The sequence below is a fragment of the Ambystoma mexicanum genome, chromosome 6p, assembly GCF_040938575.1.
Source record: "Ambystoma mexicanum isolate Mex_15411 chromosome 6p, UKY_AmexF1_1, whole genome shotgun sequence".
NCBI classification, from domain to species: domain Eukaryota; kingdom Metazoa; phylum Chordata; class Amphibia; order Caudata; family Ambystomatidae; genus Ambystoma; species Ambystoma mexicanum.
The window spans coordinates 111672023-111696238 of record NC_090935.1 but is presented as its reverse complement, the minus strand read 5'-3'; the positions used below and the strand labels follow the sequence as shown (position 1 = coordinate 111696238).

General features: G+C 44.9%; 1 protein-coding gene across 6 annotated transcripts in view; it reads right to left on the bottom strand.

Moving 5' to 3' along the window:
- Window positions 1-24216, bottom strand: part of ATOSB (atos homolog B) — a 726183-nt gene that overhangs the window by 30021 nt on the left and 671946 nt on the right. For all 6 annotated transcript variants that reach the window (XM_069626804.1, XM_069626800.1, XM_069626801.1 and 3 more), the window contains one exon: window positions 8534-8760. In XM_069626804.1, the coding sequence (XP_069482905.1) occupies window positions 8534-8760 (227 nt within the window). The remainder of the gene's footprint in view (window positions 1-8533; window positions 8761-24216) is intronic.

The following is a 24216-nucleotide window of genomic DNA, read 5'->3' as shown; positions in this document are numbered from 1 at the left end:
TAGTAAAACACAGATGTCTTTAATAGCCATGGAGCAGAGAGACTCCATAGTACAAGTAGAATACAAACAACAGAGTTCCAAACGAGAGCCCACAAGAATGAATGAGGGGAAAAAGGCTCCACTCATTCAGGATTGAGAGAAAAAGAAGTCCAGCAAAAAGTACTGTGGGGTCTCACTAAAAGAGAGGATGAAGCATAAATATGATAAATCTCCCTAACAATCAAGCACTGCATTAACCCTCTGCCTGACCCACCCGTACCGCACTCCATCGAGAAAACCACAGCCAACAACTTTTTCTTCATCAATAAGATCAACATGATCCGCCTACAGACACCAACACTACAACTGACAGTGCACTACACATCCCACCTCGCAAAACCACAACTCCCTGGACAACTTTCAGAGACTCTCACTATGGAAGCCCTCACTGCCATCCTAGCATCCCTCAAGGCTACATCGTAAGGGTACGACAACCTCCCTGCTGCCATTCTCAAGACAAGTCTGAATGAAGAACTGCTCTGACAATCATCAACAGTTCCCTCACACAAGGCACCTTTTCCCTCAACCCTCAAGACTGGACCAATCTTCATGCTTCACAAGAAACCAACAATGAAGCCTTATGACTACAGCAACTACCGCCCATCTCCCATCTTCCCTTCCTAGGCAAGATGCTTCAGAAAGCAGTAGCCACACAACTCCTCCAACACATCGAAGCCAAAAACCACCTCAGTCCTACTTATCTGGCTGCAGATGCTGTGGGTTACCAGACATTTGGTCGAAAAAAATTGGTCGACTGGACAAATGGTGGAACCAGTTTGGTCGAAAACCAAATGGTCGAATTTTATTTTTTTTATTCTCACCCCTTTTTTTTGGGGGGGGGGGTCCCCCCCAACCCCCTTTTTTTCCCTAAACGAAAACCAAAAAAATACATATATAAATTAAAAAACAAATTCGACCATTTGGTTTTCGACCAAATTACGTCGACCATTTGTCCAGTCGACCAATTTTTTTCGATCCACAGGGAAACAGCTACCATCAAAGTGATCAACGATGCCCTTAAATTCCTTAATGATGGCCATCCTTGCCTCCTGGTTCTCCTGGACCTCTCAGCAGCATTTCACAATGTAGACCACCAGAAACACACCGACAATCGACATTGCCGCCTGGGGAGCAGCAAGATCGTCATCAGCTGGTAAAAATTCTACCTTTCTAATCGCCACCAGTTTGTACAAATGAATTCCTCCAGATCACCTACTCTACCCATCGACCTTTGAGTCCCGCACGGATCCATCCTCTCCCCATTTGCTTCAATCCTTACATGGAACCACTTGGAACCATCCTAGCGCCACACAACATCCACATCAACCAGTACACGATGACATGCAGCTCTGCCTGAATACATCCTCCATTGAAGACATCCACATGTCCCTCATTGATCCAATCATAGATGTCCAGTACTTAACTGAAGCTCAACCCCTCCAAGACTGAATTGCTACTGCTGACCAACAACAACAACTAACACCTGGACATCCAGACCTGGCTCTCTGCTATGCACCTTGAGGGCTTCACCTACTACAAGTCCCTTGGGTTCAACACTGACCGACTCCCCCTCTGCCCCCCCTTTCAAACAGCACATAGCAAGGAAGACACGAACTGCTTGGTACAAACGTTCTCTCCTGCGGAAAATCAAGCCCTTCATCCCAGAAAGCAACTTCAGAACTGCTGTCCAAGCCTTGGTTCTCTGCCACCTAGATGGTGCCAACTGCCTTATCTAAAGGTATTCCGGCAACTGACCTGGCTCCCCAGAGATGTGTCTTGCATGCAGACTCAAAGGGCTCTGAAACTTCGACCAGAACACCCCAACCCTCATCAGACGGCACTGGCTTTCGCTGCAAGCCCGTATCCTCTTTCAATCCTGCTGGATAATCTACAAGGGTGTCATACTGAAGTCCCCAACGTACCTCACTGAGAAACTCAATCTCCAGAGGTCTACAATCCAACAGAAGTAAGCACATCTACAGACTTCAACTCTGCCTTTGCAGGAAGGAAAAAAACACAAGACAGGTCTTCTCTGTCTATGCCCCAAGACTCTGGAACCGCTTCCCCATCAAAACCTAACCCGCCCTCTTGGTTCTTCAGTTCAGGAAGGAGCTAAAGTCCCTCTCCTTCAAGGAATGGCTCCTCACTAATAGCTAGGTCCACACAACCTCACCAACTTACCTGAGACTTGGAGATCTGATCCCCACTGTTTTCTCCTGTAGTTACTTGTAGATCCATTGAGAAAATTGCCCTTTTTCGCCTGTTATATCTCCACTACCTGGTTTCTCTTCTCCCCAACCTTGTTCCCCCCCCCTATGATTGTTAATCTTCCCGAAGCTAGGTCTGCGCAGTGGAGGTAAACATTGATTAAGGCATGATTATATAGGTACCCCCTATTACTCTGCCATTGTGTGACATAACGCCATGTTTAACCAATTGTCTCTGGCCTGTATAAAGGTAGATGGTACATTGCACTGCGCATGTCACCCTTAAACCAGCGCTTTGCACACCGTCATTGTTCACGCTTCTGACACTTATCCGTTTTGGCATTGCCAAGTTTGTTCCCTGCGCTCGCCTTTCACTGAAAAGCGGATGTCATACTACCAGACCTCTTGCCTGCCTAGAGGCAAGTGTGAATCATGAGGGAGTATATTCACCTTGAAGAAATGCCTTGCACCGTGCTGCTTTTACTGATAACGTTAACAAGCGCTTGCGAGCGCAGCTTGCATCAAAAGACTGTACAATGAGGGTTTGTCTCGGTCAGCAATTAAAGTTGCAAGGTGGGACCTTGCCAGGCTGAGACCCTTTCCCTTCCCTTTCCCTTCGTTTGGCACTCCTGTATTCCTGTGAGTATAAGATCTGGACCCTGGAGGGAGGGGAGTTCACTTGTGCCGAAGTCTTGGGTTGCCGTTGCTCATTTGTTTGCTTACTGCTTAACTAGTAAAGTGTTTATCGATCCACAGGAGTCGCGAGTGATCGTTACTTTCCACTACAGCGCTCAATAAATACCCTAATAATAATAATAATCCTGTATCCTTCTTTCCACTGTCTTTTCTTAAAATAAAATTAATGCAAATGATTTTTAGGTACAGAGAAAATAATACCTACAGAGCTTTTGGGATAAATTAGCATTTGCCTGGATAATAAGAGGGAAAACACTGCTTTGCGGTTTTTATGCTTTTCAAAACTAAGAATCAAAATATAAAAATCAATAAATAATTGAATGTGTGGCATGTTAAATGTTATGCACAAAGCACTTTGCTCACCTTTTCGACAGTGCATGTATTGTTGGCAAAGCAGGATCACGGTTTATAGTCATAATGTCGAAACAAAAATGTCGAAAAAAAAAATGTAGAAAACAATGTCGACATCCTATACATGTAATGTAAAAAGTCATTTTTTAGACAAAAAAATGTCAATTAGAACTATCAACACCTCACCCAACACCCTCCTGCCACCCCCCACCACCCTCTCACCCCTCATACTCAACACATTCTAATTATATATTTATTTATTTTTTCAATAAATAAATAAACAAAAAGAGTATCATTTACTATGGGGGGGTCCCCCCAACCCCCCTCACCCAACACCCCCCTGCCACCCCCCCCACGCACCCCCCTACCACCCTCTCACCCCTCATTCTCAACACATAGTAATTATATATTTATTTATTCAATAATTAAATAAATAAAAAGAGTATGATTTACTATGGGGGTGTCCCCGCAACCCCCCTCACCCAACACCCCCTGCCACCCCCCACCACCCTCTCACCCCTCATACTCAACACATTTTAGTTATATATATATTTATTTATACAATAAATAGAAAATTTCGAAAAAATGTCGACATTATTGTTTGTCGACATTATTTTTTTGAATTTTTTTTCCAAATTTGGACTGTCGATATTTTTACTGTCGAAATTATGACTGACCACCCATGATCACATTATTTAGAATTGTGAAGGCTTCGGGGGTCTATCCCCAGAACGTGTTCATATAATTAAGTTAATGCAAATATTTAAAGAAGGTTACTACAGTGGTTACATATGCTTAAGAGTGGACCTAATTGATAGCATATGGTCTACTAACAATTGCAATGGTTTTGACACAAACGCATTAGATGGTGGGATTGTAAGCGACAAGTTGTCAATGTGTTATTTTCAAACAGCCTTTCTGTAGGATAGTGGCGTTGTCTAGCATTCTGTTAATAGATAAGGCAATATATGTTAATGGGCAGATAGGAAACTAGGTTAGAGGGCAGATAATCAATCAACTTGCCAAGGCCATCTAAAATAGCTAACTTCTGAGAACATTGAGGGGAGTATTAAGGAGCCCTGGTTCTAATACTTCAATATATGCCCTCACGGAATAAAAAAAAAAATGAGGAGTTTTAGAGCCTCAAGGAAGGGACAAATGTTAAAGGTAGATGCCTATTTGGGTAAATGAACTTTGCTTGAGAAAAAGAACGAACCCTTAAAATAAGATGGACATGAAAAACATTTTAAAGAGAGCTAAATGGTCAGATGTATAGAATTGTAAAATCTCATTGTAATTGGAATTAAATGATTCTTAGATGACAAAGGAATTACAGAGTAAGATTTAAGATCCTAATGAGGAGAGGAAGCCACAAAACTGATGCTGTAATCTGGGGTTTTCGCTTAAATATAGAAGATATACTACACATCACCTAGCTAAAGAAGATCACACTGCTAAATTAATTTACCTATTTTGAGAAATGAATAATATTGTATAGGGCTGAAATAACATGGGAACGTTACATAGGACATTAGTATCTGCCCATTGGTTAGGTGTCATGTGAATGCAGTGGAGCGAGTAGAAAGAGTGAGGATCATGTGGCAGGCTGAGGGAGCTCATTACAGAGGATGGAGAGCAGAAGTGACAGAATGATCATCCACCCACATGAGTTTGGCAGAAAAGGCAAAGTGACATGTCATTGCAGAGGTGGAGAAAATCAGAAGCTGATTGTATATAGAAGCAGTGTTATCTTTGCTCTCAGGGTATGGAAAACCCTGTTAATGATGCTGAGTGCTTTGCATTTAAGTCTACTCTTTTGGTCACAGGGGGCCTAGAACATCCTAGCTAGCTTGACTTTAAATCTCAAAGCCAACTGGTGCCAAACACAACACAAGCCATTTTACTTTAAATCTGTTAGGCCATTTTTATAAAGGTGCATTACAAAACAACTAGAAGATATTTAGTCCATGATGGGATATAGGTAATGGAGATAAACATATAGCTTGCATCTCATGTGGAAATTGATTTGTAATACGCCATGGATGAGCATATCGTTTTCTACAGTGCACAACATTTTTTCCACAGCAAATTTGATCCCAAATGTAATTTACATTAGATTCCGAAGTATCCCTATAATATGGGTAAATATTCCAACTACTAACTACTCTGACATGAGTAAATCTATTAGAATCTAGATGGAGTCCACTCTGACAGAGTAGAGTATGTATTTCATTTTATTTTATTTATTTTATTGTTATAGGCGTCTAGTTCCAAAGAACCTTTACCACTGTTACAATTATCTTTTTACATAAAAACATCAAAACTCATAATTTATCTGAAATTATCAGCACATCTCATATTCCACTAAACATACAAACATTTACTACTAGTCCTTAATCGCTGTCAAATTCACACTTGTTATTATCTAAAACACTTTACAGTATTATCACACAATATGGCAAACAGCAGGATTTACAGGTAGCTGTTCACATATTGAGAAATATTTAAAAACTATCCATATTGAAAATACATTCCCATCATACTGTTTACATTTTCTGCACCTTCATATGATTCAAAAACAAACACAGCTTTAAGCCAGACACTATAAAGTGCAATGTGCATGGATTTCGTGGGCGTATTAATACAATAATGACAAAAATGCTCAGTTTGAATGGAAGCATATTGATAAACCTATCTCCCATATGTGGACATATATGGTGATGCCAACACTGGACACCCAGACAAAATGTGTCTTACTGTCTCAAGATTTTTAGCTAATTTACAAATACCACAGTAGTGATGGATTTTGGCCAATTGCCATTGGGCACCATGAACAGCTCTAATAGGCAATTGGTTAGTCCTCATATGTATTTTGCTCCTCTGCGAATTCCCCTCTTTGCCACTAGTCTCTTATCACCATCCTTTATTACCCATCATTCATTAATATCCTTACTGCCAAGGGCCGCTAGCTTTACTGCTTGAACTCATCCAGTGTTTACTGTCTCTACCGCTCCTTGCTACCACTGCAAAATGGCACACATTCAGAGTCCTTGTCTGCTGCCACTGTAGACTTACAATTCAGAGGAAGAAAAATTATTTCAAGGAATTTAATACTAAATTGATTATTGATCACTTGTTTTATGAACTGCTTTGGCAACAAAAATAAAATGTCAGATTACAAAATATACACTGCCACCAGAAGACGACATAAGAGTACGCCTGGACCTCGGGGTAGCATTCCATTCAGAATCGGGTGGCTTCCCACCGAGCTGCTGCGGTTTAAACTACAGACGGAAGATCAACAACACCATGCCTCAAGTTCCCGAGCATGGTATGGCAGTAACTAGGGTCATGGTTGAGCATTGTTACCTACATACACAATGAGCGTTTTGTGGTTCTCGAAAGAGCTCCTAACTCTTAAAATGAACAGCTGGCAGTATATAAACAAAGTTAATTTTGCACAACAACATTCCTACCTTTACACATTCTAGGAATACATTAGTCCATTAATCACAATAGGATATACATGATACTCTTTTCAATAGCAAAACTGAAATCCTATGAACTGGGCTCAACACCTAGTGTAATCTAAAGGAAGATTACAACTCACTGCGTAGCTATCGAAAGTTACAATTGTTTAAAATAATGTCATTTTATTTGGAAGATTTATAAAAAAAAAAGAAACACTGAAGAATGTCTATCCAGGCGGGGAAACGCATGTCAGACATCTTTTATAGGTCAATCAATACAGGAGACTAGAAAACATTTTCATGACTTGCAAGAAAGCATTGGGTGAAACCAAAAGACCTTACAATTCAAGAAACATTGGACCTAACTTTAAAAGGAACAGAGCTACAACTAAACCACAAATTCAACATTCTAAAAAATACCAAATTAAGTACAAATAACTAAATGTATTCTCCTTTTAAATTGTAAGGACCAGTTCTCCATACACACCTTAAAAAAGTTTTTCTCTTGAATCTAATAGTACAAGGTGAACATGTCATTGAATGCTATGTGCCACATGCATAATTAAGTGAACATGTACAGTGCTTACTAACTGCATAATAAAGAAAGTCAATATATACTACAAGGAAATTTAACAAAGCAACACTTCTAACAATGTTCCAACCTTGCAACCACATGTCTTTAATACGTTCTGTCAGTTGGTGAACACTTATCCAAAGTGAATGAATTAAAACACTTGAATAGCACACCTCTAAACTGAATTGCCTCAAGGCCCTCCCTGGTAGGGTTCCCGATGGAAACGTTATGAAGTTGGAAGTCACAATGATCAAACTCCTCTCAAAGCTCCATGAATCATGGAGAGTAGCCTCTCATTCATAGTGACATTATGAAAGGTTACTTTAGCTCACCATCTGCGCATCTTCTTAATATGCATGCATGTTTGCAGTTTCTTTTGAATTTGTCTGTGATAAATGGGTTTAATCTGCTTTCTTCCAAGAGTGCACTGTCTGAGGGTGGTCTGATTGATGTCATGTGAAGTACTCCGAAACATGGGGCCTCATGACGCCGGCGGTAGCCGTGCTGGTAAAAAGGGGTACGGCTACCGCCAGAGTTATGTTTTCTTCCGGCGCCTGGCTTTGGGGAATCACCGGGGAGTTACAGCCCTGGCGGTCCTGGAGCCAGGCGCTGGAAAGGGTAACGCCCCATTCCCATTTGGGTCCCATAGTACTCAATGGGAATGGGGAGGACGGCAGCACCGGCAAAGTCTGCGAGCGGGTGTCGTTCCGCCCGCCAGGTCAAACTTGGCGGGCGGGAGGTCATCCGGCCCGCAAACTTGTACTCTGCCAGTCCGGTAACAACAATGGTGGTAAGCCTACCGGCACTGTTGTTACCGAACCGGCAGGGTTGTAATGACCCCCATTGTGATCCAGCGATTGAACCCTTAGCCGAAGACGATCCATCTTGCACATGAAACAAATCAAAGTAAGAATCCACAATATGGAATTGTTGTTTCCGACACACTGAGCCTGACAATAAGGGCCTGTTAGTATGCTAGACAACACTTCAGGTCTTGTGCTAGCTCATGTCCTCGCTTTGGCCCCTTCTCCTAGTCCTAGAGCAGGGATCTGGCAACCTTCTGCTTTGACCCATAACTCACATGATCCCTCACCATGGACTATGCTGGCTAGGGCTGATGGGAGGTGTAGGCAAAAACTAGAGCCAAATGTTGCAGACCCCTGCTAGACAGGTACCCATTATTTGCCATTACCCACCTTAGGTGCATTAGGTAGCAAAGGATCCGCCTGCTTTTCTCCTTTGTGCTTGTGCCTGCCGTAGTACTACTGCAGCCATTGTGCCCTTCAGTGCTTCCCTCTTCCTCCTCGACTGGCACCAAAAAGATCCGATGGCGTAAGAAGGTCACATGGTTGGAGGGCATGTCCTTGAAGTCGTACGTCACCAGAAACATCTTCACCACAGTTTTGTTTGGGTTAAATAAGGTCTGAAAAGATAAAAATAGTCAAACATGCTCATCACTCACCTACATTTCTTAAACCAGTAAATTAAAATTCATTGCATTTTTATCTGCCCACCTATCTTTCCTTTATAGATAAAATGGAAAAGAATAGAGGACACTTTGCACTAGAAAAGACAGTGAAAGGAGCCTCACACTTGATAAGAGTACACTCAGGTGTGAGACCCTTTTCTCTGTCCTTTCTAGTGGAAAATATTCTTTCCGACAGCGTGTAGCTGTGGACCATAGCTAAAAATAATTTAGCATAATTTATAGTTGGTGCAAGGCGTATTTCATCTGAGTCTCTGTGAAATTAGACTCAAGACTTACAAAGCAGAAAATTTAAAAGACAAACTTTCAAAATAAACAACCAGGATGGCAGAAACTATATACCTGGTATATGCAGAAGACTTAGTAGAGAACCTTCTGAACAATCCTTCAATACTAGGCCCAGAAGGGATTCCTGACATCGGATCCAATGGAAATGAATGGAATGAACTCAAAGTTCTGAAAAAACAGCGGATTCGAAACGAGCTCCATGGAACGATAATGACTGAATAAATACGGGCACATGCAGTCCCTATGGGCCTGATTGTAAGGATAGAACCAAGAATATTCCTGGAACAAATACAGTTCAGAAAAGACTGGTCCTATATTTCGAACAAGTGCACAAGGGACTGGCTAGTATTGATTATCAGAAATCGAAGACAAGCAGGACGCTCTTAAATCAGCTCATGTCCTGGAAAGTTATAAGAAAAGTATTGAGGAGTTGGATGCATCAATGAAGGAATTTAAAGAATTCAATTTGAACAAGAAAATGATGAAACTAAAGAAAGAAAAAAATACATCCATACATCAGAGATGCTCACTACGAAGATCAGAGTCAAAACTCTACTATGCCAGGCCAACTCTTCAACCAATTCAATAGAAAAAGGATACAAAATACCCACCCAAAGCCTAAAAACTTGACCTTTTCTAGTGGCGGCTCCAATGGGAGCAATACAAGCATAGCCAGCACAAGTTGTGCCGCCAACAATCAATCTAATAAAAACGCCTCCTCAGCACCACAGTTTTTTCACCGGGGGCAAGGGAAAACCAGAAACAGAGGAAGAGGACATTAGCAATCTCAGTGGCAGAACCAATCATCACGTGTAACATGCAGCAGAAGACGAGGGTGGACATCAACGGCCCCTTAAGAAGCACCTTGAAAGAAAAAAAAACTGTTACATGGCACAATGAAAGCAATACCGAGCACCACAGACCGGAGAGTTCACAAAGACCACAAACCAGTGAACTTCAGACAAACATTGACGAAGAACCACAAACTAAAATTGAAAGAATCCCTATGGAGTCCAGTGAAAGATCGCTAGTAATGACTTTTTCAAGTCACAGACTGAACCAAGACCAGCACAATCTCTTGGAAAAAGGGTCATCGTTTGTGCCCACAACCATACATGATCTTTTCCAAACCAGAGTGGAAGTAGCTCAACTGGTCCGCAAAATCAGGGTGAAACAATATTTTGGCAATATCTCTTACATGGAATCAGAAAAAAGCGCATCCAATCTCAGAGGTAAATCTACATTCTACCCACCCTGTAACGGGATAACTCCTTAATCTATAACCTTTGAAAAAGCATTACTTGAGAAAATTGAAGAACTGGAAAAAGAATGCCTTGAAACATTTAACAACTTCTCCGAAAAAGAGAGACTGGCCCGACTTCTCCGAAAAAGAGAGACTGGCCCTACGCACTCTAGCCGACAATGATCAGATAATGATAAAACCAGCAGACAAAGGGGGAGCTACGGTCCTGCTAGACATACAAGATTACAACAAAATGGTATTGACCTACCTAGAAGACCGAACTAACTATAGACAACTGGGAAGAGATCCAACTGAAGACATAAAACAACTGATAGTACCCATCTTGGAGGAAGCCATAGCGGAAGGCCATATTAGCACAAGGGAATACGAGTTCCTGAACCAAAGGACACCAAAAACACCACCCTTTTATGCCTTTTCCAAAGTACACAGAGGAGTAAAACTGATCCCTGGAAGACCTATAGTTTTGGGAATAGGCTCCATTTTAGAATCCCTATCAGAGTTCGTCGACTACTTCCCGAGTCCCAAACTAAGCAAAATGAAGTCATATCTAAAAGATATGACTGCAGTCCTCCGCATAAGAGATCTATCTTTTGACACAGAAGGACAACTACTTGTCACTTTGGACATCAAGTCGCTATATACAAAGATTCCGCAGATGGCGACCCTATAAGTCATAGAAAAGGTCCTTAGAGATTCAGTTCCTCCCATTGATACACCGATTAGCCTAATTATGCAAATTGCAGAGATCGCTTTAACAAAGAACTATTTAATGTACAAAACCATGTTTTTCGAACAAATATCAGGCACAGCGATTGATGCTACTTTTGCGCCAAGCCTGGCAAACTTATATGTGGCTGACTTCGAGGAGAAAACCATCATACCACCAACCCTTGGGTGGTCCATACAAAGCTTTGGACAAGACACATCAATGATGTCCTTATGATTTTCCAAGGTAATGAACAAGAACTAAAATCTTTTATGGTTTGGCTCAACAAACAAAATAACTTTCTCACCTTTTCTGAAAATCATAGCCAGACATCCATTCACTTCCTAGATCTACTCTTGGAAATACAAAACAATCAAGTATCTACTATGGTATACAACAAGACAACAGACAAATTCCCTCCTTACCTACACAAGTTACCATCCCTCAAGCTTGAGGACTAATTTACTGTTTGGCCAATTTTTGAGGTATCTGAGAACTGTTCATCCCTTTGGAATTATGAAAGACAATCGGGACAACTTGCCTGTAAACTCCGGAATCCTGGTTATCCCAAACACACGATAAAACATGCAAGAAAGAGAGCAAGAAACATCCCCAGGGACACCACCCTGGAACAACATACAAAACAAAAAGAACAAGAAAAAAAAATCACTGCAATACTCAGTTTCTCGCCTCTAACAAATAAGATCAAGAAGGAGGTGTTGAAACTCTGGCCACTCCTTAATGTAGGCAAATCAAGTCTAGAAAAAACAAGATTTGCGATCAAAAGAGGGAAGAACTTACGAGACTCCTTCATTCATACCTACATCGAACCAAGGGATCCCAGCATAAATACCTTGTGGAATCAGACAAAATCCACAGGACATACACCATGTGGGACATGTACTGCATGCATTGGTACAACTAGAACCACATCAATAGACATCGGATGGCATTATCCGTGGCTCCAAAAGAATTTCAAGAATTGTAACAGCAAGAATGTCATATCTAATCACTTGCCCCTGCGGAATGCGATACGTAGGAATGACCACTCGACCCATAAAGACTAGATTGGCGGAACATCGGTCGTGCATCCGCACCAAGAAACTAGCTGCACCAATGGTAACCTATTTCATAGAAAATCAACATGGCGCTACTGATTTCAAATTGGCAATCATTGAGAAAATCAATATTCCAAAACGAGGAGGAAATATACACAATTTGCTCTTCAAAAGAGAATAACTTTCAATTTTCCGCCTAAAAACAGATCTTTTGGGCCTGAATGAACCATCAAGCTGGCAGACCCTGGCAACTTTGTAAACCTAGATTTCATGAAGGACCTGGTTTCCACATGTACATTCTCTCTGATATGCCATTTTTTCTGAGATGCCTTTTCTGAGATGCCATGAGATGATCCCTCTTGAGACACACTGTGTATCCATACATGCATGTTCTCAGTATTCTCACTCACGTATACTACCGTCTATATTTTGGTTGCACAGACATGATTTGCCCAATGTATCACACATTCTGGAATGTCACTCAGAGTATAGGGCCTTCGCATGAATGAATATACAAAATGATAAAACCAACGACTAGCCAGAGCTACTCCCGAGATACACTCTAGCAGTGGGGTTCCTTCTTGTGTGTTCATGTATTCATGCATTTATAATGTGATTGATTTACTTGTGTGTACACAGTGGGGACTTCATACCCACACGTTTTCTGCCAAGATACCACAGCCTTTTGTGACAACTAGATGAAGTCAACCACACCGCCATCTTTGACTTTTTTATACCATCCTCGGACACATCAGTTGGATTTGTGCATATTTGTATTTTTGGAGTATTTTTCCACTTTGGGATTACCTTAGGGTTTCAAAATATTTGACCCGTCGACCTCATCCATCAAAAGTCTTGTGGCCGACAACTGTAAACACAAAAACACACACACACCCACACACACACACACACACATTTGACTCAGACAACATTAGGCATGAGAGCTATGTAATCTATTAATGAGGTAGGTTTCTGGCTCCCTTCCAATAATTAGGAGTGCATTGTCTAATACTATCTACCTCCAATATGGCGCCGGACTACTTTAGATGCTATAGTCCGTTGTTTGTGTTTGCGCTGCCTCAACGATGGATGATAATGCTTGATCCTTCCGGCAACATGCACACACGGCAGTAACCGGTATACGTGTACGTTTTCGGAGCTTGGAGAGCAACAGCTCTGAGGGACTCCAGTTTCGAGTACAAGGTAGGCTGCAGTTTCTGTTCACTCTCGCCTTTCTCGTATGTCTAAACGCTCCCGCGACCTGGGAGCCATGCTCTCAAACTGATACCGACTGACCGGATTTCAATACGCAGTCTGGGTTTAGCATCCTCTGCCTAGGTGCAGACCAGTCTCAGATTGCCAATCACTGCCATCCAGATTTTAGAAGCTTAGAACTTACAGTTACACCTGTCAATAGCCCCCAACAACCCGATGATTGTTTCCATTTTACAGTCTCCTTTGTCAATATACGCCGTGGTCCAATTCCTAATTGAATTGACCCACGTATTTGAGCACTTTCTATTTTATAATGTGAGATTTAAAATTGCCTACACATGTGCTGCCCTCAAAGTGAGACCCTAATTATAAATTTCTCACTTTAGGTTCCTGGGCATACTAATAGCTCAATGCCAGCCTAGGAAGTCACGTGCATACGTTTCCTTACCACACGTATTGACATCTATGGGGATCCTTACTACTGGGAAAGCAATCATAGCAAACTATGGGACAGTGTCCTCCTGGTGTACCTGAATTTGTAGATTACACTTGCGACAATTACTTACAACTCTGTTTAGGTCTCTTGGCCCTTTCCCTGACCCCACTCTCCATCTGCAGGTGGGAACGCCTGTTTTCAATCCATACCAATTAGTTAACTTTGCAAAAAACAGTGTCTGTTTAGCCCTGATGAAAGTGGTTGCATTCTAGTAACACCGCTGAAACCGGTAGGCTTTTTTCCTTTCCAAACCTACCAGCCGAGTGACTAACCTTTGGAAACTCGGTGGAAGTTTGGATTATGATCCTCTTGAAGAAAACAACACGAGGACAACTCCACTTTGAACTAAGTCCCTTAATGAAAACTAGGAAGACTGGTTCATAGTATACAGGAGAGCAGAATAAATTACTATGGCCTCATTCAACACTGCGTTCTGAGAAACAAACACTGGGCACAGTTTAACCCCAAAGAAGCAAATCTTCGAAGGGATCTTTTGTTGGCCAGAAACACAAAGAAATACTTTTAAATCCTATGGATAGAGAAATGGAATAAAAATGTTTTTTCATCTATGAAGCAGTTTTAAACAAACACAGAACCCCCCCAAAAACCTCAAGAGGAGGGCGAACCTAAAATAAAAAAAAATAAAAAACTACAAAATACACCAGATACAATAGACTTGCCTGAGTCTTTAATGTGTGAACAAAGAATAGAGGACCACGGGGAGAAATGCACATTTGCTCAGCCAGAGATGCTTCCTACATGGATGTATACTAATTGACTTTTTCACAAATGACCTCGGGAGAATTGACCTCGGGAGAATTGATCTAATTTAGTAGGTCAATTAGGACATATATATGCGGGGGAAACCCCCCCTCCCCCAAAACCACCACCCAATCCAAAAACCCCTGCAACCCCCCCACCCAAGCCGCTTATATTATTTATAATCCAAAACCAACCCAATACATATATAAAATAATATAAAGGTAAATTATGCAGAAGGTCAATTAGGACCACTATAATTAGGTTGATTGTGCAAAAGCTCAATTTGGGTAATAACTCCTACATTAATCACTTTTGAATAACTTTCTCAATAAGAGGCGAGACCCAAGATTTATTTTTAAGTCTGCCCCTTTAAAATGTCGGTACTGTACTGAGAAAGATCCAATATCCATTGCTAGGTAGGTAGTTTGGTGCTTATCGACTAAACGCATACTAAAATCCAGGCAGGTTTTCAGAAGGACCTAACAATATGCAAATGGTCTCCACAGAAATTAATTATATATACACTCAAACATTCGTCTACTGGACACACTGAAAGCATAACAACATTTTACTATTTGGTAGGTCGACAAGACCAATCTAGGGCAACCATTTCAGTTAACTTTTCTGCACCTCCTCCGAGCTAGGACCTTTGAAAACATCACACCTTTTAGAGTTTTTTTCTTTTTTACATGAAAACCTTTCAGGCCAATTTTCACCAAAAACCAGCCATGGTCTTTTCTCACCATTTCTCCCATCAACCTCTACAGACACTCCGGCAAAGAGGATTGGCCCACATGAATAATATTTCTGTTGCGTGTCATTCAAACAGGACTTTTCTGCTTCCACGCCTTGTTGCAAGGGGAAGACTAGAGGCCTCAAGCAACAGAAGATGAAAGTATTGACCAGCCTTCAAGAGGAGGTACCCAACAGCCACACTCTGGTGCTGCGCTTTGTACTGGCGGCTCCCTCTCTGCCCACTCCTACAAGTGATTCAGGGTGGGCTCTAAGTGAGGACTTCAGGGTCTACTGCCTCTGTAAACAGACAATTGTGAAAAGAGGCTCTGTGCAATCAGCACTGCAAGAATTAACATCAAGACCCACCCATACATTATAATGCTAATGGATAGGCACCTCTAGACATCAGTAAACTGCATTACATAGCCATGTTCAGAGTCCCCAATGCCACTACATGAACTGACCGTCTTCCCCATAACTTTTAGTGAATAGTAAAACATGCAACCCATATGCAAATCCTCTATGCTAGTGAAGTAACTAGAGTGATATGATATATGATTGGGTATTAAGCGTGTTATAAATAACCTGAGGTTTCAAAGCGCGGACCCGGGGATCAAACCTGTGGTGCTCCGTGTCGTCTTGCTTCCAAGGCGAGCACATTGCCTGTGAACTATCCTCCCGAGACAAGTGAGTGAGTGAGTGAAGCAGTTAAAAAAGTTCAATAATGCCCAGAGAGCTACCAAAAGTTTGATTAGACACAAACTACATGTATAGTACCAGACCTAAATGGTATCAATACATACACTACTGGAAATAGATGAAACAAAATAACCAAAGTTCGGCAGGGCAGCCCAATATGTTTCTATAAGCAAGAGTGCAAAGCAGGGATGGATTAATTTAAATGCCGTACTGAATCAGAGTTGCTAAAAATCCATTCTTTGGTGTAGAACTGGGGGACTGACGGAAAAGTTGAAGAAAGTACTCTTTTTAGCTACTTTAGGACGGGATTAAAAGTTTGCAGAAGTGTTCCACGTAGGAAATTAAGGGAAAAGGCAACGAGCAAGTCGTGGTTATGTGTTAAAGCTAGGCAAGTACCAGTTCTGCCGCAAAAGTGAGGCCAAAGAAGCAATCGATCTCAGGTAACCAGATGATACCTCCTTAAAGAGCAACAGTTTGTAACTCAGCCAACTGGAGAAGGTGGATCCAAAGCAGGATTTCGCCCAATTGAAGTCAATTGGAATATGCTTTTGATGGGGGCCTGAAAAACCACACAATTCCCTTGCCCAGGGGGCCCCTAAAGATAACTTCTAAGAATAAATCAGAAAAAGACCATTTTTTATTTTTAAATTATATTTTATATCGATTATTAAATTCTTTACGAAAGAAAAAGACATGTAAAATACAATACTATTATGCACAATAAAAAATCAATTTCAAGACTAAATGCTATTTTTTTACATTAATTGATATAAAGGTATCTAAATACATATTAAGAACATCCTATTATAAACTGCATATACCCGTTGAATTCTTTCCTAAAAGCCTTCTGTCTGAAGAATATCTACGTCATGGAAGAATTTACCAAAGTAACAAACTCGTTTCTCTGTTAAGTTGGTACACTCTACAAATAGATGTTTCAGGGATTCAACAATTCCAGTTACTCGACAGAATCGACAATCCTTGGTCATTGAAGCAGGCTTATTTCTTGACGTTAATAGTTCCCTAGTGGGTAGAAGGTTTAACTTTAATCTCACAAAGAAAAGACTCTGCAATACACGTTTGGTGATAGAATTAGATAGAGAGGCAACTGATTTAATTTCTTTTCATCAAAGCGTAACTGATAAAATAGTTTGTATTTCTTTAGTCTTTTCTTAACGCCCATAGGATGGACAATAAGGTCCTCTTTTGTCGCACTGATCCTGGCCAAAATATCTACACAATATTCAATCCAGAGATTGAGGGTTGGAGATGATCCAATTTACGAACATCTAAAACCAAATACAAATAGTCAGAGTTTTCCACTCTACCATAACCCTGATTGAGGAATGCACCAGTAAAGACACAATTACAGCAATAGGTACACCTTGAGGTAAATTCAAGTCACGTTTCCAGATCTTTCCCTCAACTCTGTACCTAGGAAAATTAGAATCTTTAAATACATTCGGCTCCATATGTTGGGGTAGGGATACATTTAGCCTTATAGAATTGTATGACAGGCATAAGGGAATATTTCCCAAATTTCCAATTTACTTTGGGCATCTGTGCTGCGAAAGCAATCATTCTACGGGACAGTTCCATAAAATAGTTTGAATTTCGGTACTTTGAAAGCCAAGGTATATCCACAAGGCCACCTTCTCTAATTCAGAATCGTTAAGGTGCCCTTTGAATTTATCACTGTTGCGTCACTTTGAATGAGTGTTGCAATTGTTTTTTGCGGGTTGATCTCAAGATCATGGTCTTTAGTGTAACCCGCAAAGTTGTTCATGGAGCGCTGCAGCTCAATCAGGGTCTGACCAGTAAGATAAAATTGTCTGTGTACAGAAGATGTAAAATTGGAAGTGTGCCACGATATTGGTGAGACAACCAAATATGTTGGACATCTATAAATTGAAAACGCTCCGTACCAAACACAACCTTGTCAAACCTTGGTGTGTCTGAATAGGAGCCGTTAGTGCACCTTCCCTGTCCAACCTAATTTGAAGTTGCGTTTCTGAGTGTAGGTGTATCAATAAGTTTACTAGATGACTGGGACAGCCCCAGGCATTCAGTTTTGTCCATCATTTTCCACAACTGACCAGCTCAAAGGTCAATTCTAAGTCAATCAGTGCCATGGAGAGTGGCATCTTGTCAATTTAACCGGATACTGAAGTAAATCAATGTGAAACCCATTCAGGCACATGCCCAACCTTTTTCTAAACCCCCATTGATTCCGGTCAAGAATTTTGGAATGTTTTATCCAGAAGTTTAGTTCACCAAGAACAACTGAGGTGAATATTTTTATAGAGACATCTATTAGGGTTATAGGCTTGTAATTGCAGGGATTCATCCAACCGCCCTTCTTGTGGATAGGAATAATGGGAGGAGGGCGCATTGGACAACGTTTAACTGCATAAAAGATGAAGTCAAGAGCTCTGCGAGGTTGCCATAGATTAAATTCTGCTCACAAAGGTTTCCATTTAAAACCAACACAAGCAAGAGTCAATAAGAATAATGCCAAACACAGGCGTGCAACGAATACCAACTACAAATGAAGGGACTATAAGAAGAAAATGTGAAGGATAACTACACGATAAGTAAACTGATTGATGAAGAGTTACATCTGATAAAAACTAAAAACAGAGGCAATGCAATAACTGGTGCACATTGAAAGTTGTATGGATTGGATAGGTTTCGCGGGCGAACAACCTAAGCAATTCATTGCTCATTTGCACTGAGCATCAAGAAATGACTTATGCTAAAACAAGAGGAACAACTGTCCTAATGAAGACCCAGAAATAACAATGCAGGGTTGAAACGTGCATGTAGACGTTCGATGTAGAGGTTGATGACCTTCGATATAGCAAGTTTTTAGGTTATAGGATATAGTTTATGTATTTTATTGTAAAAACAGAGCTTTGGATTATAGAAAGCAATGCGATTTCTGAGCATTTAGAGGACTTTGTTTGGGCTCGATAGAAATGGGCACTCAACCCTTTACTTAAACATCTATCCTGTCCCCTTGTTTTTGTACAAGGAACAAGTTACTTACCTGTAATTGTTGTTCTCCAGCATGGGTCTGGCATGGATTCACATGCTCATGAATAAAAGAATACATAGCAGTATACACATGCACAACCACGGGAGGTGGCAACAGGCTCAACATTAAGCAATACAACAACTCAACATTAAGCATCTCTTACCTCCTCACCAGGCTCACCTTAAGCGAACAGGTTGCGCAGCACTGCTTGGCCGACCCTGGACTCCTCCCTGGAGTCCCGATCAACGCAGTAGAATCTTGTGAAGGTGTGCGTCGACCTCCACGTAGCAGCCCTGCAGATGTCCAGCAGGGGCACACCAGACAGGAACGCCGTGGTAGCAGTGATCGCTCTGGTCGAATGGGCTCTCGGACGGCCGGGCAGCGGTCGGTTTGCCAACCGGTGACAATGCATGATGCAGCCGGAGAGCCATCTGGAAATGGAAGTCTTCGAGAGAGCCTTCCCTTGATTCACAGACCCAAAGTTCACGAATAGCTGTGACGTCTTCATGCGGTCCACGTAGAACTTCAGCGCTCTGGCTACATCCAGCGAGTGCAAAGTCCTCTCGGCCGGTGTCGAAGGCGACGGGAAGAAAACTGGTAACACCAAGGGATCGTTGAGGTGAAAGTCCGACGGCACCTTGGGCATGATGGAGGGGTGCGTCCTAAGCACTACCCATGTGTCATGAAAAGTCAAGTATGGAGGCTTGCAAGATAGGGCCTGAATCTCTCCCACTCGTCGTGCAGAGGTGATGGCCACGAGGAATGCTGTCTTCCATGACAGGAACTTCAAGGGCGCCGAGTGCATAGGCTCGAATGGGGCTCCCATGAGCCTGGTCAGCACCACATTAAGTTCCCACGCCGGGGCAGTAGCCTTCACCGGCGGGAATGAACGGAATAGTCCCTTCATGAATTCCTTTACCAGGCGATGAGACCACAAGGACGCCCGTCCCGTAGTCCAGGTATATCGGGAGATGGCAGCCAGATGTATTTTTATGGAGGTGTGAGCCAGTCCAGCTTTGGCCAGCGACAGCAAGTACGGCAGCACTAGAGGGGCCGTAATCCGCAGAGGGTTAATCTTCTGTGCACGGCACTAGACAAAGAACCGCTTCCATTTATGACGCAACACTTGAGAGTTGCCCTGGCCTTTGCAAGAACCTCTCTGCAATCAGCCGGGATATCTTACCCTCCAAACTCTAGCGCTGCAGGAGCCAGGCCTGCAAGTTCAGCGACTGTGGGTCTTGGTGTAGAATGGCGCCTCCTTCTCTGGAGAGAAGATCCGCGTCCGCCGGCAGCCTGACTGGCGGGGACGTTGACAAGTCCAGAAGGTCCGGGAACCAGATCTGCCTCGGCCACGCCGGTGCGACGAGGATCATCCTGCAACTGGACATCTTGAGCTGGCTGATGAGGCGGAGCAGCAACGGCAACGGAGGGAATGTGTATAGAAACAGGCCGTCCCAAGGGAACGAGAAAGCATCGCCCATGCTCCTCGGCTGGGGGAACCTGCTGGCGAACCTCTGGCACAAGTCGATCTCGGGTTTGCCCCATCGTTGGAAGAGTCGATCTACTTGATCCTGGCGCAGTTCCCACTCGTGGCACGAGCGTAGCTCCCTTCTGAGTGAGTCGGCGATGGTGTTTTTTATTCCTGCCAGGTGGAAGGGAACCAGAAACATCCCCTGGGCGACGGCCCAGTGCCACAGATCCTGGGCCTCCTTGGATAGGGCTGGGGATCTGGTGCCCCCTGCTTCCGTATGTAGAACATCGTGGTGGTGTTGTCGGTGAAGATCCTCACTACTTTGTCCTTGAGGGACGGTAGGAACGACTTGAGCGCCCAGAACACTGCACGGAGCTCCAAGATGTTGATGTGAAGAGACCTCTCCTCCGGGAGCCAAAGGCCTCTTGCATGGAGATCTCTGGTGTGGGCCCCCCAACCCTCCAGAGAGGCGTCCGTTGTCATCGTCTCCTGAAACGCGGGGGTTTGAAAGTCCGTGCCCGTCGTGAGGTGAGCCTGGGTGCCCCACCATAGGATCGCCCGACGGAACTCCTCGTCGAGGGGGATCCTGTCCTCGAAGCAGCCCCCCGCCTGAAACCAGCAGGCGTCGAGGAACTCCTGCAGCGGACGCATCCGAAGTCTGCAAAGGGGTACAAGGTAGATGCATGAGGACATCATCCCGAGAAGGGACTTGATGGACCTCACCCTGGCCACGTCCGTGGCTAACAGTCGCCATACCTTGCCCAGGATGGTATTGGTCCTCTCCTCTGAAGGGGAGGCCAATTGCTCCACTGTATCAAGCTTCGCCCCCAAAAACAGTGCTACTTGCGACAGACCCAGGTAGGATTTGGGGTAGTTGATGGAGAAGCCCAGCTCCGTGAGCAACCGGACGGTCCTCGCCGTATCATCAAAGGCGAGTTCCCTTGACCTTGCCCGGATTAGCCAGTCGTCCAGGTAGGGGTATACGTGGATCCCTGCAGGCGAGCCGCGCCATCACTGGTGCCAGGCACTTGGTGAAAACCCTGGGTGCCGACTTTAATCCGAACGGTAGGGCTCTGAATTGGTAGTGGCGTCCTTGAACCACGAACCTGAGGAACTTCCTGTGCCTTCTTAGAATGGGGATGTGGAAGTAAGCATCCTCCAGGTCCAGCGTCGATAGGAAGTCACCTTCCTCCAGCTGTCCCAGCACGTGCTGGAGGGTGACCATCCTGAATTTCTGTGCCTTGATGTACTTGTTTAAGCGGCGCAGGTCCAGGATGGGGCGCCAACCGTCTGTCTTCTTCCTGACGAGGAAGTACCTTGAGTACACTGCGGAGCCCCGGAGCCTTCTGGGGACGAGCTCGATGGCACCTTTGAGCATCGCCCTTACCTCCAACAGAAGTTGAGGGATGTGATTTTCCTTCCTGGCCACGGGAGGAATGCGAGGGCACTTCTTTTGGAATTCCAGCGAGTGCCCATTGGCCAGGGTGTCCAACACCAAACGGTCGGTGGAGATGGACTCCGGCACGCCGACGAACTTCGTCAGCCGGCCTCCCAGCGGGGTGCTTCGGTGGGGGCCCGACAACACGGCCGGGTCATTCTTGCTTGGAGGCGGCCTTGCCGCCTTGGCCTCCTTGGCGACGACGGCGGGAACCCCCTTGTTTGCCGCGACCTGTGTAGGCCTCCTGGGAAGAGGAGCGGGCCGCCTGGCGGTAGGTGGAGGAGCCACCGCTGGATCCTTTGGAGGCACCCTGTCTGTCTCCAGAGCTCCGAAAGGGCCGTCGCTGCTGAAGCACCCTAAAGGCCCGGGCCGTCTCCGAGTCGGTCTTGATGGCCTGTAGAGACTCATCCTCTGCCTTACCAAAGAGGTTGTTGCCGTCGAACGGCATGTCCAACACTCTGGTCTGGACGTCCTGGCGAAAGTCTGTCGCCTTGAGCCATCCTCGTCGTCGGAGGCAAACTCCGTTGCCCAGTTGGCAAAATCCGGTATCGGCAATGTCCGTTGCCACCGTAATGGCGTGATCCGACGCCACCTCGCCCTCCTGCAGAATCTCTAGGGCCTCTGCCCTTTTGTCATCAGGCAGGAAATCTAGTAGGGGAGCTATCTTGAACCAGAGCTCCCTGTCGTAGCGGGCCACGATCGCTAAGGCATTGGCCACCTTAATCGTCGTCGCCGCCGACGAGATGACTTGTCATCCCATAGAGTCCAACTTCTTACCCTCGCTGTCCGGCGGGGAGGTGGAAGTTGAAGCCGCCGCGCCTGCTGCCGCCTTCTTAGCCGCTGCCGAGGCGACCGAGTCCGGCATGGGCTGGGCCCTGAGGCACAAGGGGGCGGCATCAGGGACTCGGTACTTCCTCTCGTACCTGTCCCTCTTGGCGGGTGTCGTGGCAGGGTTCTTGAGGACAGCAAGCCCCTCGTCCCAGATGTCGTCGAGTAAAGGCGCCGCGAGGACCGTCTTGCTCTTAGCCTCTCGTCGCTGGTACAGAAACCCCTCCTTTTTCTGTTCTTCAGGGCAGAGCTGGAGGAGCTCGGATGCCCTGGTTATCATGGCGTGGAAAGAGCCAACCTCGTCGGCTGGGGACGCCCGTGGGGGAGGCAACGACGGAATGTCCGCTGTGTCATCGCCGCCGTTGTCGTCCGTCCCCAACGCCGTATCCATCGCTGTATCCTCTCCCGGCGAGGGGGATGAGGGGTCTGCCGGTCTCGCAGGCACGAAGGGCGGAGCAGGGTGGACTCTCCTCCGCTTGTTCGGAGGGCTTCCCGACGGGCCTGGTTCTGGCTCCTCCGTCGGGGTGCGTGGTAATCTCGTCCGTATCTCGGTACATAAGGATTGGATTGCCAACAAAATGGCTGCCGAGCTATCCTGGGGCTCGGGCAATGGCTGTGACGGACGGGATGGCTGCTCCCGTGGGCCCTGTTCGTCGTCCTCGTCGCTATCATCGATCAGGTCAGTAGGGACCGTCCCCTGGGATCGAACCTTCTCAAACCTCTCGTTGAGATTTATGAACCTCTCGTTGAGGCCTATGGACTTTTCATTGAGGCCCCTCTCGGTCTCCACCAGTTCCTCCTCAGAGGCTGATTCCGAGTCTGTAACGGCCACCGCCCCCCCCTCTTTCAGCCGGGGACTTCACGGGGGTCTTAGCGATGGGCTGGAAAGAGTATTCCCACCGCGGCGGCAGAGATACTCTGGGCCCAGAAGCCGTTTCCATTGGCGTAGTCTCAGCCGGCTCCGCCGGGGTTGCAGAGACCACTTCGGTAGTGGCCTTAGCCGGGTGGATCAAGGCCCTCACCACCTTACGTGCGTCCTGGGCCTTCGCCTTGGGGGGAGGGTCAACGCCTCGCTCCCCCTTCGAGATCGACCGGGTCCGCTCCAGCGGCCTACCCGGGTTCTCGGACTTACTCATCCCCGACCCAGAGCGCTGGCTCGTGGTCGAACGTGCCGGGGAAGTAGCGCCCTGCTTGGCAACTGAAGAGCCCGGCCTTTCGGCGCTCCCGGAGCCCGCGGACTCACGGTGCTTGGCCTTCTGTTGGGCCCCCGTCGCCGGGGCGCCCTCAAAGGACTTAGAAGCCCGCGCAGACTTCTTCTTCGCCTTTTCACTTGCTGTGACCTTCTCCATCCAAGTGGCGAGGCGGGAACGACGATCTTGTTTGGTCCGTTCCGAAA